This window comes from Microcaecilia unicolor, chromosome 1 (assembly GCF_901765095.1).
Source record: "Microcaecilia unicolor chromosome 1, aMicUni1.1, whole genome shotgun sequence".
In the NCBI taxonomy this organism is placed as follows: Eukaryota; Metazoa; Chordata; class Amphibia; order Gymnophiona; family Siphonopidae; genus Microcaecilia; species Microcaecilia unicolor.
Genome location: NC_044031.1, coordinates 131,514,034 through 131,533,105, shown reverse-complemented (window position 1 = coordinate 131,533,105; position 19,072 = coordinate 131,514,034). Strand labels below are relative to the sequence as shown.

General features: G+C 46.2%; 1 protein-coding gene across 1 annotated transcript in view; it reads left to right on the top strand.

Moving 5' to 3' along the window:
• FAM133B (family with sequence similarity 133 member B) overlaps window positions 1–6,472 on the top strand; it is a 94,786-nt gene extending 88,314 nt beyond the window's left edge. Inside the window, exon 11 of the mRNA XM_030202875.1 lies at window positions 6,386–6,472. Within this exon, the coding sequence (XP_030058735.1) occupies window positions 6,386–6,472 (87 nt within the window). The remainder of the gene's footprint in view (window positions 1–6,385) is intronic.
• The last annotated feature ends 12,600 nt before the right edge of the window (window positions 6,473–19,072 follow it).

The following is a 19,072-nucleotide window of genomic DNA, read 5'->3' as shown; positions in this document are numbered from 1 at the left end:
CCCCCCCCCCCCCCAGTCATTTCCCACCTTCCCTAGCCTTTTTTTTTTTTTTTTTTTACTGACCATAGCTTATTTCTTGTATCGTGTCTCATAAGTCCCATTTTGAGGGGCGGAATTAGGTTGAAACTTAGTTTGGGGGGTGAGGGGGGAAGTTGCATCAGAGAGGGCCGGATGGACGCGACAGGGGAAATGCCTGTGTGAATCGCTGCCAAAGTGATGGCCCAAAAAAGAAAGCTGCAGACACCGTGGCGGGGAGGAACAGAAAGAGGCAGTCGACGCTTCTGAACGGCTGGACCCGAACCCGAGGGAGGAAAGGCAGTGTGGTATGTTGGTTTGGGGCAGGGCAGGCTAGATTGGGGGAAGGCAGAAGTGCTGGACCAGTGGGGGGAGGAGGGGGGCTGGAGGGAAGGAACAGTGCTTCCAGATTTGTGGGAGGAAGGGGACTGGAGGGAACAGCTGCTGGATGGGGGAGGAGGGGATCTAGATGGAAGGGAGGGCTGGAAGGAAGGGAGAGCTGCTGGACGTAGGAGGAAGAGGAGGAGGGGACTGGATGGAAGGGAAAAAGCTGCTGGACATGGGAGGAAGAGAAGGAGGGGGACTGGATAGAAAGGAGAGAGTGCTGGACGTGGAAGGAAGGGGCTGGAGGGAAGGGAGAGAGCTGCTGGACATGGAAAGAAGAGGAGGATGGGACGATGGAAGGGAGAGAGCTGCTGGATGTGGGAGGAAGAGGAGGAGGGGACTGGGTGGAAGGGAGAGAGCTGCTGAACGTGGGAGTAAGAGGAGGGGACTGGATGGAAGGGAGAGAGCTGCTGGATGTGGGAGGAAGAGGAGGAGGGAATCTGAATGGAAGGGAGAGAGCTGCTGGATGTGGGAGGATAAGGGGGCTGGAGAGAAGGGAGAGAGCTGCTGGACTTGTGGGAGGAAGAGGAGGGAGGGGAGCTGGGGGGAAGGGAGAAAACTGCTGGAACAGCACAAGGAGGAAGGGAAATAGAGATACCAGACCAAGGAGATGAAGGAAAAGAGGATCAAATACTGAACCTACAGCAGGAGGGAGAAAGGGAGGGTGGGTGGTCAGGCAGGCAGGGAATCAAGCAAGCAAACCAGATGCTGGAAAGGGGATGGAATGAGAGGGAAAGAAGCTGGATGGGGTAGAGTCAGAGAGGATAGAGATATATTGGCACTAGGGATGAAGAGAAGGGAGAAGCTAGACAAAGAAATATAGGGATGGTCCCAAAAAACAGGAAGGCAGATCCACAAAATCCAATGTGGAAACAGGGAAAACATAAGATCACAGTGAAAGGGAGATACTGAACATGGAGGAAGATAGAGGTGCAGAGATGGAAGAAGATGGATAGTGGACTTGAAGAGAGTAGAAATATCAAATGGACAGGAGACCTTGGTGAGTGAGTTAAGAGAAGACAGAAGGATGTAGAAACCAGAGCCTGGGACCAACATGACTTGAAAAATAAAATGACTAGACAACAAAAGGTAGAAAAAGTACTTTTATTTTTCTATTTTGTGATTAGAATATGTCAGATTTGAAATGTACATCCTGCCAGAGCTGGTGTTAGATATGGCTGGGGCCCCAAGCAGATATTTGGGAAGGGACACCAAAGCTTACTAACAGGCTGCACCAGCTTCTGGCTGGCCTGGGGTTCTCTCTGGCTAGGGGGCCAAATGCAGTTGCCCTAGTTGTACCCCCCTAACACCATCTCTTGCATGTGCTATCATTATATTTTTGCACAGTATAGCAGAAAATGCATCTCTTTGTATTTCTTTGTGCTGTGCTACATGCAAGGTCTGGCCTCTTGGGATTTCAATTTAATTTGTTTATGGTTTGTGGTCACTTATTCTGTATTTGGTGTTTGTGTTCTCTGTGTGTGACCAACGTTTTCTATGTAGTATTCTATAGTACTTTGGCTTGTTCAGTTTTCTTGATAGATGTATTGGTATTTTAGGGCCCCACTGTAATATTTAGGACGTATTTGGGGGAAGCATATGTGTTTTGGAGGACTGTGGCTCAAAAGTCCACCCTCTTGTATTTCCCCTAGCTCTGAATGTGGCCTGCAGCCACTGAGGCCAGCACTGCTACTCCCATTGGAGTGGGGTAGGGCAGTGGGCAGGCATGGGTGCATCAGTTGGCAGGTGTTTATCTAGTGCCCACCCATTCAGCCTGTTGGCCCACCCAAAAATTGCCTTCTTGCTACGCCACTGATGGATATCTTTTGAACATGCAGCAGAAACTTCTATAAAAAAATTGCCCTTTGATTTACTCACGCTAAGGTTTGGCAACTAACTGTTATCCAAACAAGTGTGCTCAAAATCAAATAAAAATCTGAAACAAACAGTATATAAAATAATTTTTCTGCCAGATGCTGATGTCACTTACGTGATGTCTAAGCTGCTTTTTTTTTCTTTCACAGGAGCTTTAATTTGACAGCCTGTCAGTACATGTCAGCTCATGTATTTTTACAACTATATAGGTTGCAAATACCACTAAAACAGGTAGCCTCTCATACTTCCTGTGGTAATCGCCACCAAAAAAAAATTGTTTAATCTCATCCCCCAAGTCCAGTATTTTTTGGTAATCTTAATGGAACACGTCAGTGGTTTTTTTTGTTTTTTTTAAGAAAACAATCTTGTTTAGAGGCTACCCATTGATGTTGTGGTAACCCGGTTAAATAATTAAAAAAATTGTTTCCTTCAAAATACAAATTTTATGTATGTACCCTATATATATACCCTATATATATATATATATATATATATATATATACATACATACACCGTGCAATCCGCTTAAGTGCAAGGGTCTGGGACCAAAGAAATGCATGCAGTTAACCGGAGCGTGCACTTAACCGTTGTGACCCAAAGAAGCTTGACATCTGATAAACATATGTACAGTACTGTTTATTATTATACATACAGTATACAGTCTCCGTTAACTGATGTTAGGCTTACTTGAAGTAATCAGTTATAGTCCTCTGTACACTATTGGGTCTGTGAGTTCCATAGACTACGTCTTCCAGGCGGTAAAACCTGTCATAGCACTGACATCCAGTGGCGTCCAGATAGGCCCGCACGGTGATGAGACTCTCCAGCACTCTTGCAAAACTGACAAGAGGAGGAGGAGGTTGAATTTTGTCAGCATGTGCCTCACTGCTCATTTCATCATCAGCTGTTGTTGCCTGCGTGTAGGCGCATATCTCGACATCAGTGCTGTTGTCAGCTGTTTGTAGATCATAATCAACAGCTACGTAGCGATGAAACTCCTCTTCAGTAACACCGGCTGGGATGTCAATAACCTGTTCATCTGGCGCGTTTTCAACAACTGCATCTGTTTTGTCCCTCTCCACATCCGTAACAAAGCTTGCCCGCTTGTAGCAGTTCACAATGGTTGCCTGTGTAACATGATTCCTGGCTTCTTTCTGCATACGTAGGGAATCCAACAGTGATAGATTATGAACCAGTTCAAGAGCACGTTTATCCTTGCCAGTCTGGTCATCCATAATGCTCATCAGACGATGTAGCACAAGAGCCCGATAATGTTGTTTGAAATTGGCTATTATGCCCTGATCCATAGGTTGGATCAGAGAGGTAGTGTTTGGTGGCAGGAAAACCACCTTGACGTTAGACAGCCTGACATCATCCCTGTGTGCAGCACAATTATCACAAAGCAACAAAATCTGATGCTTTTGTGCCCGCATTCTAGTGTCTAACTTCTTTAGCCACTGCTTCCAAATTTCCCCAGTCATCCATGAATTTGCATTAGCCTCGTATGATACAGGAAGTCGCTTAACTTTCTTGAAGCAACAGGGCTGTTTGCTCTTTCCAATGACGAGGGGTTCCAACTTCTCACTCCCATCCATATTGCAGCAAAGGAGGATCGTCAGTCGGTCGATGTTTTACCTCCAGTAGTTTCGGCGTGTTTGAATGCAAGTGTTCCATCAGGAATCGCTCGCCAGTAGAGACCGTTTTCATCAGCATTGAAAATGTCACGAGGTGCAAACTCGTTCAAGATGGTAGGAAGAACTGAAACAACCCAATTTTTAGCACCAAAGTCGTCAGCGTCTTGTTTCTCACCATGCTGTTTCTTGAATTTTATGTTGTTCCTCTCCTTCCATCTTTCCAACCATCCAACAGTGGCTTTGAATGCAGTTAGTCCAAGACTTTCAGCTAGCTGATTAGCTTTCTCCATGAGCAGTGGACCACTGACAGGAAACTGTCTGCTCCTGACTCGAGAGAACCACCAAAGAAGAGCATCTTCTACCTCCTCAGCTTTTCCCGCCCGTTTTTGTTTCCATTATGGATTTGTATTGTTTTGCCAGTCTTCCAGAAGCTAGTCTTTCTGCTTCAAGACACATGAAATTTGACTGGGATTGACACCATATTATTTAGCAATAGATGCTTGACTTTGTTTTCTAATTTTTTAAGAACTTCTATTCATTCAGCCAGTGTTAGTCTTACAGTTCCACTGCCACGACGACCCCAGTGTACACTCTTAACAACATTTTTTCGCTTATTCTACCTGTGGCAGTTAAAGGGGCAGTAAATTTGAAATCTCTTTGGTTGTCAAGCGCCAGTCAGCTTCCATATTCCATCCGCGTGCTTATGCGGAGTCTTTCCTGCAGAGGAGCAGTCTTAAACCATGCATATAAGCGAATCTTGCACTTATTAGTGGTTCGCTAAACCAAAGTTTGTGCACATAGAAATTGATGGGACCGAAGTACGGCATGCAGTTAGAGCATGCGCTTATCCGACATGCACTTAAATGGAGTGCAATATATGTGTGTGTGTATATATATATATATATATATATATATATATAGTTAGTTAGTTAGTTAGTTAAAAATAGTAAAACTGCTGCATATCATCATATTCCAGAGGATATATCTGAAAAACTGCTGCATAACATCATATTCCAGAGGATGATATATCTGAAAAAGTTGAATTGTTCATATATTTTAGGAAAATATGTATATATTTAAACAACTGGCTTCTTAGAAATCAGTCTTTTCATAATGAAATTCACTTCCAATAAAAACTCCATTGGTTGAGCCCAACACCAAAAACCTATAATTATTGAAACACGTGTCCCTTTTCTAGTGAATGTTGAAGTAATGGTTTGTCTTAATTTTCTGTTTAAACCACCGTTGTGTTTAGTGAGTCTTACTGTATATACTCGACTACAAGCCAAGATTTTTAGGCCCCAAAACCCCAAAATTGGGGTCTCTGCTTATAGTTAAGTCAGCTTATAACTACAGACCTGCCCCCTCCCCACGCTTTTACCTCTACAGCGGATATTTTTCTCTTTCTTTGGTGCAGTTTCAAATTCCTCATCTTCCCCTGCACGGCCAGGCTCTGCAGATACTTGTGCCAGTCCATGCAGGAAGTTGGGAAAGTCTTGTGGGAATTGAAACCGTGAGACTTCTCCAACTGCACTGCACAGCTCACATATCTGCGGAGCCCGGCCATGCAAGGGAAGACAAGTTTGACAGTGCGCCGAGGAAGGAGAACAAAATCTGCTGTACAGGTAAACAAAGGGGGAGGGAGACATGAGAGAAAGTGGATGAAGGCTGTGGAGGGGGGCATGTTGTCCTCACAAAGTCCCCAACACTATTGCCCCCCCCCCCCCTCCTCTGGTTTATACTCTAGTTAACAGTTTTCCTCCCTCTTTCAGGGGAAAAATGTTAACTTGGATTATACTCAAATAGTCTTATATTTGAGCATATTATGGTACTTTGAATTTTCTCCTCATTTTGCCAACATATAGCTGCTACCTGCATGGGCAGGTTGTAAGATAGATTACTTTATCAGTGTTGTCAAAATGCTTTAAATGATAGTTTGGCCAGTCATAGAATGTATAAATTCCTTAGTCTCCAAAGAGGTGTTACAGACAGAACAAAAACTACACCTATATTGTGCCTTTTTTGATGGTATTCCTTTAGGCTCACAGTCTACCAGTGCTCAACATACCAAGAGATCTTTTAGATTCTTCCCTCTTTTATAGGCTATAGTAATATTTATATTGGCAAAATGGTCTAGATTCTGGACAGTATACCAGTGTTTCTTCAAAGCTTTCATGATATCCCTAGACAAATGGTTACATTTCAAAGTATAAACCAACTTCTCATTATTTATTTCTTCATTCACCTTCAACAGTACTTCTCTATATTTCTTTGTAATCTTCTATATCTTTCATCAACATTTTTTAGGGGTATCCCTTCTCTATAAACCTGTAACTCATAACCTTTGAATGCTTTTCAAACCAATTTGATTCTGAACAAATCCTTCTCAATCTTAAGGACTGTTTGTTATACCGCATTTTTCTTTGTAAGTTTGCTTTTGCTCTGAGATTAATCTTCCTATTGTAATTGTTTTTAAGGACAAGTCAAAAAAGAAGAAAAAGCACAAGAAACACAGCAAAAAGAAGAAAAAGAAGGCTGCTGAATCAAGCAGTGACTCAGAGTAATATTTGCAGGAATGTGAGGCTCAACTTTAGAGCTGGTGCAGTGAGGAAAGAAAACTCAGACAGTGACAGCCAACTAACTGCATGCATCATCCTATTATGTTAGCAACCAGGCAGCTGCTGTGCTGCCACCGTAAGCCAGGGCAGTTGTCAGCTGATTCATACCATGTGCAGTTCTTTTATCTGAATTATCAGACCTTACAGTGCAGCTAATGGCCCAGTTCTGAAATGACACAGGCTTTTTTATATGTCAGAGAGCCAAGCTGAATTTTGACTTGGCAGGTAAAGTACATTTGTAATCCACAAGAATACCGGAGCAGGGATAGATATGCATTCTGGGGAAGGTCAACTTTGGTAGACTAGATTCAGTCCTGGCTTTGCTCTGTGCCCTCTATGGACTAGTAACCTCTGTTCTCTTTGAGAACTTAGGCTTACTAATCGCAAGGTTCAGCTCAGCCTGTCAGGATGACGAACTGGTGGCAATCTTGAAATCTGAGTGAATATCCTGTAATGTTGTGAAAAATTACTAAAGCTGTACTGTAGGTACCTGCTGAAGATCTCCCTCAGCATGGGGATTCTTCCATAACCCAGCCAATCAATCCATAGACTCGTTCTGTAAGGAGCAGGTTGGAGGAGCATGCTAGATTTGACAGTTAATGTTTGGGGTTGGGGAAGGATACAGATTTACCAATAACTAAGATGCAGTTATGAGATTCTCCTAGCTTGGAAAGCATAAGTTAAAATCATTTTAATGCTATAGGCCCTGACAGAACAACCACCAAGCCAGGGACCAGGCTGAAATAAATATCAACAGCATTAGGGTTGATAAAATGAAGACAGATAATATCTTTATGGCCATTGTGCACATGTGCAGGAAATAGGCAGAAGTTGCTCTTTTCTGCCTTTCTTTCAGTTTTTTTGGCTTATTTATTGCTGTATAATTTTCTTTTGGAAGATACACAGTATGTATCAGAGCTGGATTAACAAGCTGTGAAGAGACGGAGGAATCCTAGCCCTTAAGTAGAAAAATCTTGGTGTTTGATGCAAGAATTGCTTTAAATACCTACAGTTTCTATGAACGTGTTTTGTAGTGGCCCAATTCATTGGAAACTGGTTTGTTAAGATCAGTTGGATTTTGTGTTCTGTTGCTCTGCATCACAGAGGAAAATGCATGCGGAATGGATTGAAAAGGAAGCATAACACTTGTTTCTCAAAATGTCACATTTCTGATGCAGCAACAAAGACATGCAAATGAAAGTGATACAGTTATTTCATTTGAGTCCCACTGACAGTCCTACACTATTTTCTATTGTATTGTGGCACAATAAGGTACTAACATTTTCAGTTGTTTTTTTTTAAGCTGTGAAAGGCACTTAGAGAATGCAAGGCATCACTAAATGGAGATGATTACTAGGTACTAGGGTTCATCTTTCCAAAATGTTTCTTTCCAACTGCCCCAATCCTGCTGCTGTCCCTTTAAATAAGGCAGCTATTGATAGAGAGGCCCAAAATGTACAGGGGCTGGGGAAAGTACTGAAATCTATTTTTATAAGTAAAGGGGACAAGAGATGGCTTTGACATGATCTTATTTCCTTTATGTTGTGTGTTTGTGGTGAACTCTTACCATACCTTTTAAAAATCTCCATTTTGTTTCCCTTCTCAAAAGGGTTATAAAATATTTTGTTTAGAATCTCTCATAATTTTGGTATAGCACATAGAAAGTATGCTGTAGTTGAGCATTGGCACAGCCCAACTGCCTGGTGGCATGAAGTAATACACGGCCAAGACTGCAGCTATCTCATCACCAAGTACAACCTCCTATATCTTCCTTCTGAAGGAATGCACCCTTGTAAAAGAAGAGCTGCTCCTTTACCTTTGATTTGTCCTCATTTACCCTGGTGCCGCCCTCTAATCCAAACAGCCTTACCTCACCTTTGGTAAGCTTTGACCCCAGTGCACCAAGGACAGAAAAAGCTGATAATCCTTCCTCATGCCCACCTGTAGAGTGATATACCCAGCCTGCACTTCTGTAGTCACATCCCATCCAAAGGAGCAAAGGTTTCACTCTACAGCATCCTTTAAATCCAGCCAAAGACATTTAACTGTTACTGTTTTCCACATTGTGGTACCTAATCCATGGACATCTTTTCATGGTTTCTTGCATCAGTGAATTTAATTGAGGAAAAAATAAAATCCAAATAGTTTAAACCATCCTTCTCTAACTGGACTCCACTTTGAGCCTTATTGCAGAGGCATTTTCCTATTCTGTCTCTATAGTAGAAAATCTTATTAAAGCAGGCCCTTTTTTACATGAAAGAAAAGGCGAAGATGCTATCAGGACAGTTTAATTGTATACATGTTTCTGTGTGTTATAAAGCCTAGGACAAGACTCTGGTCTTTCATCAGTTTGTAAACAAGCTAATAACCCACCACAGGAAATACCACTAGAACGTAAAACATTTTCAGAAGGAGTTAAGTTGTACCTTTTTCAAGATGCTCCCTGAAGCTCCTGCTTAGCATTTTCTTCTAAAGGCACAAGAATGTCCAGATAGAAGAAAGACGTATTAAGCACACTTGCTGGTATCACCTTGCAATGTCCTATGGAAATACTTAGCACAGCCTTGAAACCTTCTGCATGATTTATATTTCTAATCATTTTAAACTGTATAACTGTAGTTACCAATGGATCTTTATGTTGCTTTTAAAGTATGTCCAGCCTGAACTATTGCTGGTATGTAATTCATTACCTTCAATGTGTCTAAAATGTACATTTGCTGAAAATAGCTAGCATGTAAAAAAGTGGGTTTTGATATTTTACAGCTTCATATTGAAGCTGATTTACAGTAAAGACAAGTTCGGTATCAGACTTGTTTTGTGGATGTCTTGTTACACTACTACTAAGCTCTCAATAAAGATATTGGTGAAAGTTGAGAATAGAGTTTGCTTTCATAAGGGTAGCTGCAAGCACCTTATTTGCTCTCTGCTCTCTGTTCCATTATCACAGTAGAATTAAAGGAACACTTCCAAAGCACACCTCTGGGGGAGATGCAGAAGGATGGAATACTTATACCTTGTATAATGGCATATACCAGGAGGTACCAATACAAGGTATTATTATTTTTCTGTCACTATTACTATGTGGAGCCCAACAAACAAATATATATAATTAAAAAAATCATACCTACAAACACATCTCCATTAATAATAATACAAGAAAGGCACAAAAACCATCTACAGTTAAAATCAAACATACGCCAAAGGTGAGGCTTGTGGCCAGCACAGGGCCTAAGGCAATATAAAATTAGCAAGCCACCTATAAGGAAAAGGGCCAGGGTGCTCCACTCAGAGCTCTTAGCCAAATGCTTGTGTAAAGAAAAGCACCTTAAGCTGCCTCCTGAAAAAGGGTGTAACACCATCAGAACACAATGCCACACTTTTGGCACAAAGAAGCAGCAAGCGCAAGTCTCTGTAAAATTAACTTTGTATAAAGAAAGTGTAGGAACTCTCAAGGGAAGAAGAGATAGTAGATGACCTGGATGGGCAGACTGGATAGGTTATATGGCCTTTCCATATCATCATGCTGATCAATCCATAGACTGGTGGGTTGTGTCCATCTACCAGCAGGTGGAGATAGAGAACAATCCTTTTGCCTCCCTATATGTGGTCATGTGCTGCCGGAAACTCCTCAGTATGTTCTCTATCTCAGCAGGTGGTGGTCACACACAGCAGCAGCTCTGGCTAGGTCTCCAAGCCTAATTTTTAGGTTTTGTTGAGTACCTGGGGTTGAGGGCTCTTCTTGAGCAAGTGCAAACCTGGTGGCGCCAGGTCCCTCCTTTTCTTCCCCCTCCCGCTGGCTCCGTTAAAAAAAAAAAAAAAAAATTTTTGAACGTCCTTAAGGGCGTTTATTTCGACGTTTATTTAAACGTTTATTGCAGCTACTCACTGGGACACCAGGTCGTTACAGCTCAGAGCAAGAAGCAGGTAATTTTTACCTTTTTATAGCGGGCAGGGGGTTCCCCGATCGATCTCCACGTGGCCTATGGCGTCGGAGGGCGAGGGCGCGAAGAATCGCTCCCCGGACTGCGTGTGCGCTTCTAGCGGGGAAGCGGGGGCCTTAAAGTCTGACTCGCCCTTGGTGGGTGTCAGTTCGGAGGCCGGTCAGTGTCCCGGGTCTTACTCCGGTGCGGCGGTTTTTCCCGCCATAAACGCCCATCCCCCGCTGCTCGCCTCCGCCATCTTGGCCAGCCACGCTGCTCGGACGGCTTCTTCTTGGGCCGCCCTTGAGCTGGGAGACGTTAATGCCATGGCCGCCCTTGATTTGGGCGACGGCAAAAAAGCGGCTAAAGTTAAGCACCGTTCTTCCCGCGTGGCTCCTTCGCGGAGTGTCGTGCCGGACGCCATCTTGGATGCGCAGCATGTTTCTCCCCCGCTCTTGCGAGCGCCGGTTGAGGGTGCGTCTAGGGCTGTGGCCCAGGCGGCTGAAGTGCACAGTCTGGGGGGTTTCTCCCCCGAGTTTATTTTGCTGCTGCATCAGGCCTTCCTTATGCAGAACACTGCCCCTTCTCCCTTGTCCGATAAAGGGGTTGAGGCCCCCAGAAGTAAACGCCCTCGGGTGGATTCCCAGGCCTTAGAGGACTTTGTCTCCTCTGATGTACATGAGGGCAGCGTATCCGAGTTCTCCCAACGGTCCTTTGCGGATTCCTTGGAGGAGACGGATTCCCGCTCGGATGGAGCGGATGACCCCTCTGCAGCACGGATCTTTCGCTCAGAGGATTTGCCCAACCTGTTACTGCAGGCCATGAGCATTTTGAAGATTTCCTCTCCAGAGGACGTCTCTCCCTCAGCCCCTGTTGGCTCCGCCATTATGCTGGGGACAAAGCGCCCGCCTAGAACCTTCCACGTGCATGATGCCATGCACACCTTAATTTCGGCTCAATGGGATGTCCCGGAAGCGAGCCTCAAAGTGGCTAGGGCTATGTCCCGCCTCTATCCTTTGCCTGAAAGTGAACGGGAAGTCTTTCTTTGGCCTACCGTGGATTCTTTAATCACTGCGGTGACTAAGAAAACGGCGTTGCCGGTGGAAGGTGGCACGGCCCTAAAGGACGCCCAAGACAGAAGATTGGAGGCGGCCTTAAAGTCGTCCTTCGAGGCGGCTGCCTTAAGTTTGCAGGCCTCAGTTTGCGGCTCCTATGTGGCCAGGGCGTGCCTGACGATTGTGCAGCGGGCTTCCCCCTCGGATCCTTCCTTGAGGGCTGATTGGCCGGCCCTGGAATCGGGCTTGGCTTATTTGGCAGACTTACTGTATGATGTCTTGAGAGCCTCGGCTAAAGGTATGGCTCAGACAGTCTCTGCGCGGCGGTGGCTTTGGCTGAAACATTGGTCTGCTGACCACGCCTCTAAGTCCCGCCTGGCTAAGTTGCCTTTTAAAGGCAAGCTGCTTTTTGAGGTCGAGCTGGACAAAATTGTGACCGATCTCGGCACGTCTAGGGGCAAGAGGTTACCAGAGGTCAGGGCTCGGGCCAGTGCTCGCCCCGGTAACTCCAGAGGACGGTTTCAGGAAGCCCGTCGGTACCGCCCAGGCAAGTCGGGCTCCTCTGCCCCCTCTTCCTTCAAGAGGAACTTCTCCCCCAAGCAGCATTCCTTTCACAGAGACCGCCGTCCCGGAGGTGCGCCCTCCGGTCCTCCCCCAGGGTCTCGTACCCAATGACGGGGTCCTGGTCCATGGCCCAGTGCAGATTGGAGGACGCCTGTCCTCGTTTCTGGGCGAGTGGACCAGGGTAACTTCAGACGCTTGGGTGCTGGAAGTCATCAGAGACGGCTACAAGCTAGAGTTCTGCCGACCCTTAAGAGACGGGTTTGTACTCTCTCCCTGCAAGTCTCCGGTCAAAGCTGTGGCAGTGCAGCAGACCTTGGACAATCTCATCCGCCTGGGTGCGGTCGTTCCGGTGCCAGAAAATCAGCTTGGCAAGGGACGTTACTCCATTTACTTTGTGGTACCAAAGAAAGGAGGTTCTGTACGGCCTATCCTCGACCTCAAAGGGGTCAATCGGGCCTTGAAAGTTCGGCACTTTCGCATGGAGACTCTCCGCTCTGTTATAGCGGCAGTGAAGGCAGGGGAGTTCCTGGCATCCTTGGACATCAAGGAAGCGTACTTGCATATTCCCATCTGGCCTCCTCATCAACGCTTTCTGCGTTTTGCAGTCCTGGGCCGACACTTCCCGTTCAGAGCCCTCCCGTTCGGGTTGGCTACTGCTCCGCGGACCTTCTCCAAAGTAATGGTGGTCATCGCGGCCTTCCTGCGAAAGGAAGGAGTACAAGTCCATCCTTATCTGGACGACTGGTTGATCCGAGCCCCCTCTTATGCAGAGTGCGGCAAAGCTGTGGACCGGGTGATTGCTCTTTTGAGCTCCCTGGGGTGGATCATCAACTGGGAGAAAAGCCAGCTGCGCCCGACTCAGTCCCTGGAGTATCTGGGAGTTCGATTCGACACCCAAGTGGGCAGAGTGTTCCTGCCGGACAATCGGATTGTCAAACTTCAGGCTCAGGTGGACCAGTTCCTAGTAGCCTCCCCGCTTCGGGCTTGGGACTATGTGCAGCTGTTGGGCTCTATGTCGGCCACGATGGAAGTAGTGCCCTGGGCCAGGGCTCATATGAGACCACTACAACACTCTCTGCTGCAGCGCTGGACTCCGGTGTCGGAGGATTATGCTGTGCGCCTTCCCTTGGACCCAGCAGTGCGCAAGGCGCTGAGCTGGTGGCTGAAGACAGACGTCTGCAGGGATGCCTCTTGTGACCCCGGAGTGGATTGTCGTCACGACGGACGCCTCTTTGACGGGCTGGGGAGCCCACTGCTTGGGAAGGACAGCGCAGGGGCTCTGGTCTCCTGCAGAGGCAAAGTGGTCTATCAACCTCCTGGAACTCAGAGCCATTCGGTTGGCGCTTTTGGAGTTCCTCCCGGTACTGGCGTTGAAGCCAGTACGGGTCCTGTCGGACAATGCCACGGCCGTGGCCTATGTCAACCGCCAGGGAGGTACCAAGAGCGCCCCTCTAGCCAAGGAAGCCATGAATCTATGCCAGTGGGCGGAAGCGAACCTGGAACAGCTGTCGGCGGCCCACATTGCCGGAGTCATGAATGTCAAGGCGGACTTTCTCAGTCGCCATACCTTGGATCCCGGAGAGTGGCAGTTATCGGCTCAGGCGTTCTTGGACATCACGAAGCGCTGGGGCCAGCCGAGCCTAGATCTGATGGCGTCATCGGCCAATTGCCAAGTGCCGCGCTTTTTCAGCAGAGGACGGGACCCTCGATCCCTGGGAGTAGATGCTCTTCTCCAACAGTGGCCGACACAAGAGCTTCTCTATGTGTTCCCGCCCTGGCCCATGTTGGGCAGGGTGCTAGACCGGGTGGCAAAGCATCCGGGCCGGATAATCCTGGTGGGTCTGGACTGGCCCAGACGTCCCTGGTATGCGGACTTGATATGCTCTCAGTGGACGACCCTCTGCGGCTGCCAGTGGAGCAGGGCCTGTTGCATCAGGGTCCCGTGGTGATGGAGGATCCCTCCCCCTTTGGTCTTACGGCCTGGCTATTGAGCGGCAGCGTCTGAGGAAGAAGGGCTTCTCAGACAAGGTCATCGCCACTATGCTGACAGCGAGGAAACGCTCTACTTCTACTGCTTACGCCAGGGTTTGGCGTACCTTTGCAGCGTGGTGTGAAGCAGGCTCACTTTCTCCCTTCACTGCTCCAATTTCTTCAGTGCTAGCGTTCCTGCAAGAAGGTCTGGAGAAAGGCCTGTCGCTCAGTTCCCTTAAAGTCCAGGTAGCGGCTCTGGCTTGCTTCAGGGGCCGCCTGAAGGGTGCTTCCCTGGCTTCGCAGCCAGATGTGGTACGCTTTCTCAAGGGAGTTAATCACCTGCGCCCTCCTCTACACTCAGTGGTGCCTGCGTGGAATCTCAACCTGGTGCTCAGAGCCTTGCAGAAGCCGCCTTTTGAACCCTTGTCGAGGGCATCTCTGAAAGACCTGACGTTGAAAGCAGTCTTTTTGGTGGCTATCACTTCAGCCAGAAGAGTTTCCGAGCTCCAGGCACTCTCATGTCGAGAGCCTTTTCTGCAGTTCACTGAGGCAGCAGTGACTATTCGCACAGTGCCTTCCTTCCTGCCCAAGATTGTTTCTCGCTTCCATGTGAATCAGCAGCTCTGTCTCCCTTCCTTTCGTAGGGAGGACTACCCAGAGGAATACTCTGCTCTCAAATTTCTGGATGTGAGTGAGACGAGTCATCATCAGATACTTGGAAGTGACCAATGATTTCCGGAAATCGGATCATCTGTTTGTCCTGTTTGCAGGTCCTCGTAAGGGTCTGCAGGCTGCTAAGCCTACAGTGGCAAGATGGGTCAAGGAAGCCATTGCAGCGGCTTATGTGGCCGCGGGGAAGGTGCCGCCTATTCAGCTGAAGGCTCACTCCACTAGAGCTCAGGCGGCCTCGATGGCAGAAGCCGGGTCCGTCTCCTTGGAAGAAATATGCAAGGCGGCAACTTGGGCATCGGCCCATACCTTCTCCAGGCATTACCGCTTGACTGTGGCTGCTCGGGCGGAGGCCCAGTTTGGAGCTTCAGTGTTGCGGTTAGGGATTTCAATGTCCCGCCCTGGGTGAGTACTGCTTCGGTACATCCCACCAGTCTATGGATTGATCAGCATGATGATATGGAAGGTAAAATTATGTATCATACCTGATAATTTTCTTTCCATTAATCATAGTTGATCAATCCATAGCCCCTCCCAGATATCTGTATATTCTGGTTGCATTTCAGGTTCAAGTTTAGTCTTCAGTTCCTGTTCAGGAGGACTTCGTGTTCAAGTTTTTTCAATTGGATTCTTCAGGAGTTGAGACGAGTTTGTGTTACAGTGAGCTGCTGCATTCCTCTCCCCTCCGTTTTACGGGGCTGGATTGAGACATAAATTCTGCCGGCGCTCCCTCCCGCTTCAGCGGTGTTAGGGTCAGTCAGCTCCTCCCGCGGTTGCGGTTGCAGGATAAGCCAGATCCCCCCGCATCGGCGGGGTGGTGTCCCTCCCCCGCTCCGCGGGGATGAGCTGGACGGATTCCCCTCCCCCACTTGTGTGGGGATGAGCTGGGTTAATTCCCCTCCCCCGTTTTGGCAGTGGTGAGCTGGGCAGAGTGTCCCTTTGTGGGTGTAATTCTCTAAGTGCTGAGTCCTGCGGATGGAGCTTTGATATCGGCATACTGAGGAGTTTCCAGCAGCACATGACCACATATAGGGAGGCAAAAGTTTGCTCTCTATCTCCACCTGCTGGTAGATGGACACAACCCACCAGTCTATGGATTGATCAGCTATGATTAATGGAAAGAAAATTATCAGGTATGATACATAATTTTACCTTGCCCCTGGTACAAAATAAGCACCTGAATATATGTAAACCACTTTGAATGTAGTTGCAAAAACCTCAGAAAGGCAGTATATTTATTTATTTTGTTACATTTGTACCCTGCACTTTCCCACTCATGGCAGGCTCAATGCGGCTTACATATTGTATACAGGTACTTATTTGTACCTGGAGCAATGGAGGGTTAAGTGACTTGCCCAGAGTCACAAGGAGCTGCCTGTGCCTGAAGTGGGAATTGAACTCAGTTCCTCAGGACCAAAGTCCACCACCCTAACCACTAGGCCACTCCTCCAGTCCCATGTCCCTTTAACTTTCAGGCTCCTAATCTGCCCTCCACTCAAGAAGACATACTTTTAAAGATTACAATTTGGTGTGCATTTTTAAAGCAATGGTAATAAATAACTGCCACATTAACCAGTATTTTATTTAAGGGCAGGGACAACTATTTGAAGTCTTTTTCTCTTAATGACTTTGTACTCACATTTAAGGTATTTTGATTGATTTTTTTTTTTTTTGGGGGGGGGGGGATGGAATTTTTGTTATAGCAAATTTTTGTATGTAGTGACATACAATCCAGAGCTGGAAAAACTGAGGAAAATCATAAGAGATCTACAACCTATACTCCAGGAGGATGAATTATTGAAAGAGATATTCCCATCCCCACCAGTACTGGCCTTCCGACAGCCACCCAACTTAAAACACAAGCTAATCAGAAGTAAACTTCCATCACAGACTGAAAAGGAACAGAAGGGCACACGTCCCTGTAATTTATCCAGTTGCAAACTATGCCAAAATATTTCAGAGGACCCCACAGTTATCCACAAAGGAAAGATATTCAACATAAAGGGATCTTTCACTTGCTCATCTTCCAATGTGGTATATATCATTCAGTGTAACGAAGGATGCTACATTAGAGAAACAGGCCAGATGCTTAAGACAAGATTCAATTTACATAGACATCACATGAACAATACAGCCAGTAGGGCCCCCACCCCGGTGGGACAGCACTTCACAGAACCAGGACACTGTACCAGTGATTTCACAGTAAGAATACTGAAAGGTATCTTTAAAACCATACAAGAACGTAAGACCTTTGAAGTCAGAATGATTGAATATTTTAACACCCAACAGAAAGGACTTAACAAGGATCTGGGGTTCCTAGCGCATTATAAACCATAAAGCTGTATGTCTCTGTTGATCACCCCACCCCTCACCTATCCACACCCATCCTGTTAGAATATCAATGATATGCTTTGATGTCCCCATGCATACCTCCGACCCACCCCCATTCTCCCACCCTGCCAGACTGTCATAGTAATGCTTGAATGTTTTTACTATATACACTGTCAGCTAGCACATTTGCTTATTTCCGATCTGACGAAGAAGGGCAACCTTCGAAAGCTAATCAAGAAATGTATTAAGTTATGTCCAATAAAAAAGGCATCATCTTATTTTCTTTTCCATGTTTTATTTTGTTTAATTTCTATTGTTATAGCAACCAAATTATGAGGGACAGGTGGGAACAGGTGCTGGGGGGGAATGGGAGTAGGGAAAGGGGGACAAAGACAGCGCAGAGAATGTGGGGAAGAGGCCAAGAAAACATAATGGAGATACAGAGTTCAGAGCAGAGCAACTAACAACAACAAAAAGTTATCAGGTTGTCAAGGGAGAGCTAACACCACAAAGTACTTGGAAACATGCTGCAGAAAGAAGTGGATGGTGATGCCCAAGGAGGTTTAATAAAAACAGAAGATGGCATGAGCCTATCTGACTTATTCAGTGGGCTGAGCTTGTCAACATATTGAGAGACCCAAAACATTTGTAGACACTATTGAAAACAATATCAAACTTGTGAGGTTAATATTGTTTTATTAAACCTCCTTGGTTTTGCATTCTTTCTGTTAGGAGGGGATCAGCGCTGCGTATGCCTTGTAGCGCTATAGAAATGCTAAATAGTAGTAGTAGTAGTAGGGGGGATGTAAGAGCAGGGGTTTTTTTTGGGGGGGGGGTGGGAGTTGTGAGATTTTGAGGGGTCTGTGAAGGGGTGGAGGGTTATATTCAAAATGTTTTTGTCAGTGCTCCAGAGCTTGGTTTGTTACTTGCAATGCTGTATTGTAGATTTCAGTGCTGCACTAAATGCCTTTATTTTTCCTTCTGATGACAATAAAGATATTTCTACATAAAAACAACAGCAAATGCTTATGACTGCTTATATGTGTGTTTTTTAAATGTACAGCTTTTTTATTTGAAAGCTTCCCATATGAACATATATATCTTGAAATAAAATTGAAAATCACTAAAAGAGCATAAAAATTATTGTGGGGAGGGAGGGGGCGGATTGATCGCTGGACCACCAGGGACCCTTTGCTGGTGGGGTTAGGGGGGCTGGAGACCCACTGGATCTCCAGCCCTCCCTGAACCTGGGGGGGGGGGACCGGAGGTCCGCTGGACCTCCAGCCCCCGTTGCTCAGGGCAGGGGTAGTTGGGGCCTGGTGGTCCCATGGACCTCCAGCCCCTGTGTTTGACAGATTTGGGCTTTTGACAGCCCAGACCTGTCAAAAAAGTGCGGGAGGATTGTGCTGAGTGCATGCTCTGGCATAATTCTCCTGCACTTCTACCCCATGATCAGAGATAATTGCGTGCTTAAATTTGCATGCAATTATCTGTGATCATATGTCTAATTACATGCCGCGCTGTTCCAAAGCTATTTTTGGAGTGAAAGTCTGCAGATGTCCTTCAGGCAAACCCCCACCGATCACACTATAGGAAATGCAAATAAAATGGGGATAGTAAACCTCTCAAACTATTAATTATCACACATGATGTCTCTGTACTGTACAAAGGACTTTCATTTTACTACTACTACTTAACATTTCTAGAGCGCTACTAGGGTTACGCAGCGCTGTACAATTTAACAAAGAGAGACAGTCCCTGCTCAAAGAGCTTACAATCTAATAGACAAGTGAACGGTCGGTCCGATAGGGGCAGTCAAATTGGGGCATTTTACTCATCCAGCAAGCTGGATGAAATACAATTATACTCAGACCTGGAAGAATTCTGTAGAAAACTCTGCTTGAAGGTACATTTCCACAATGAAGAAACTCCCAACAGACTGGAACACAATTTTAAACAAAAGAACACTTATTTCACCCCACAGGATGGACAAAACAACAAACTGGACAACTATGTAGAAAGTTTCAGACATAAGG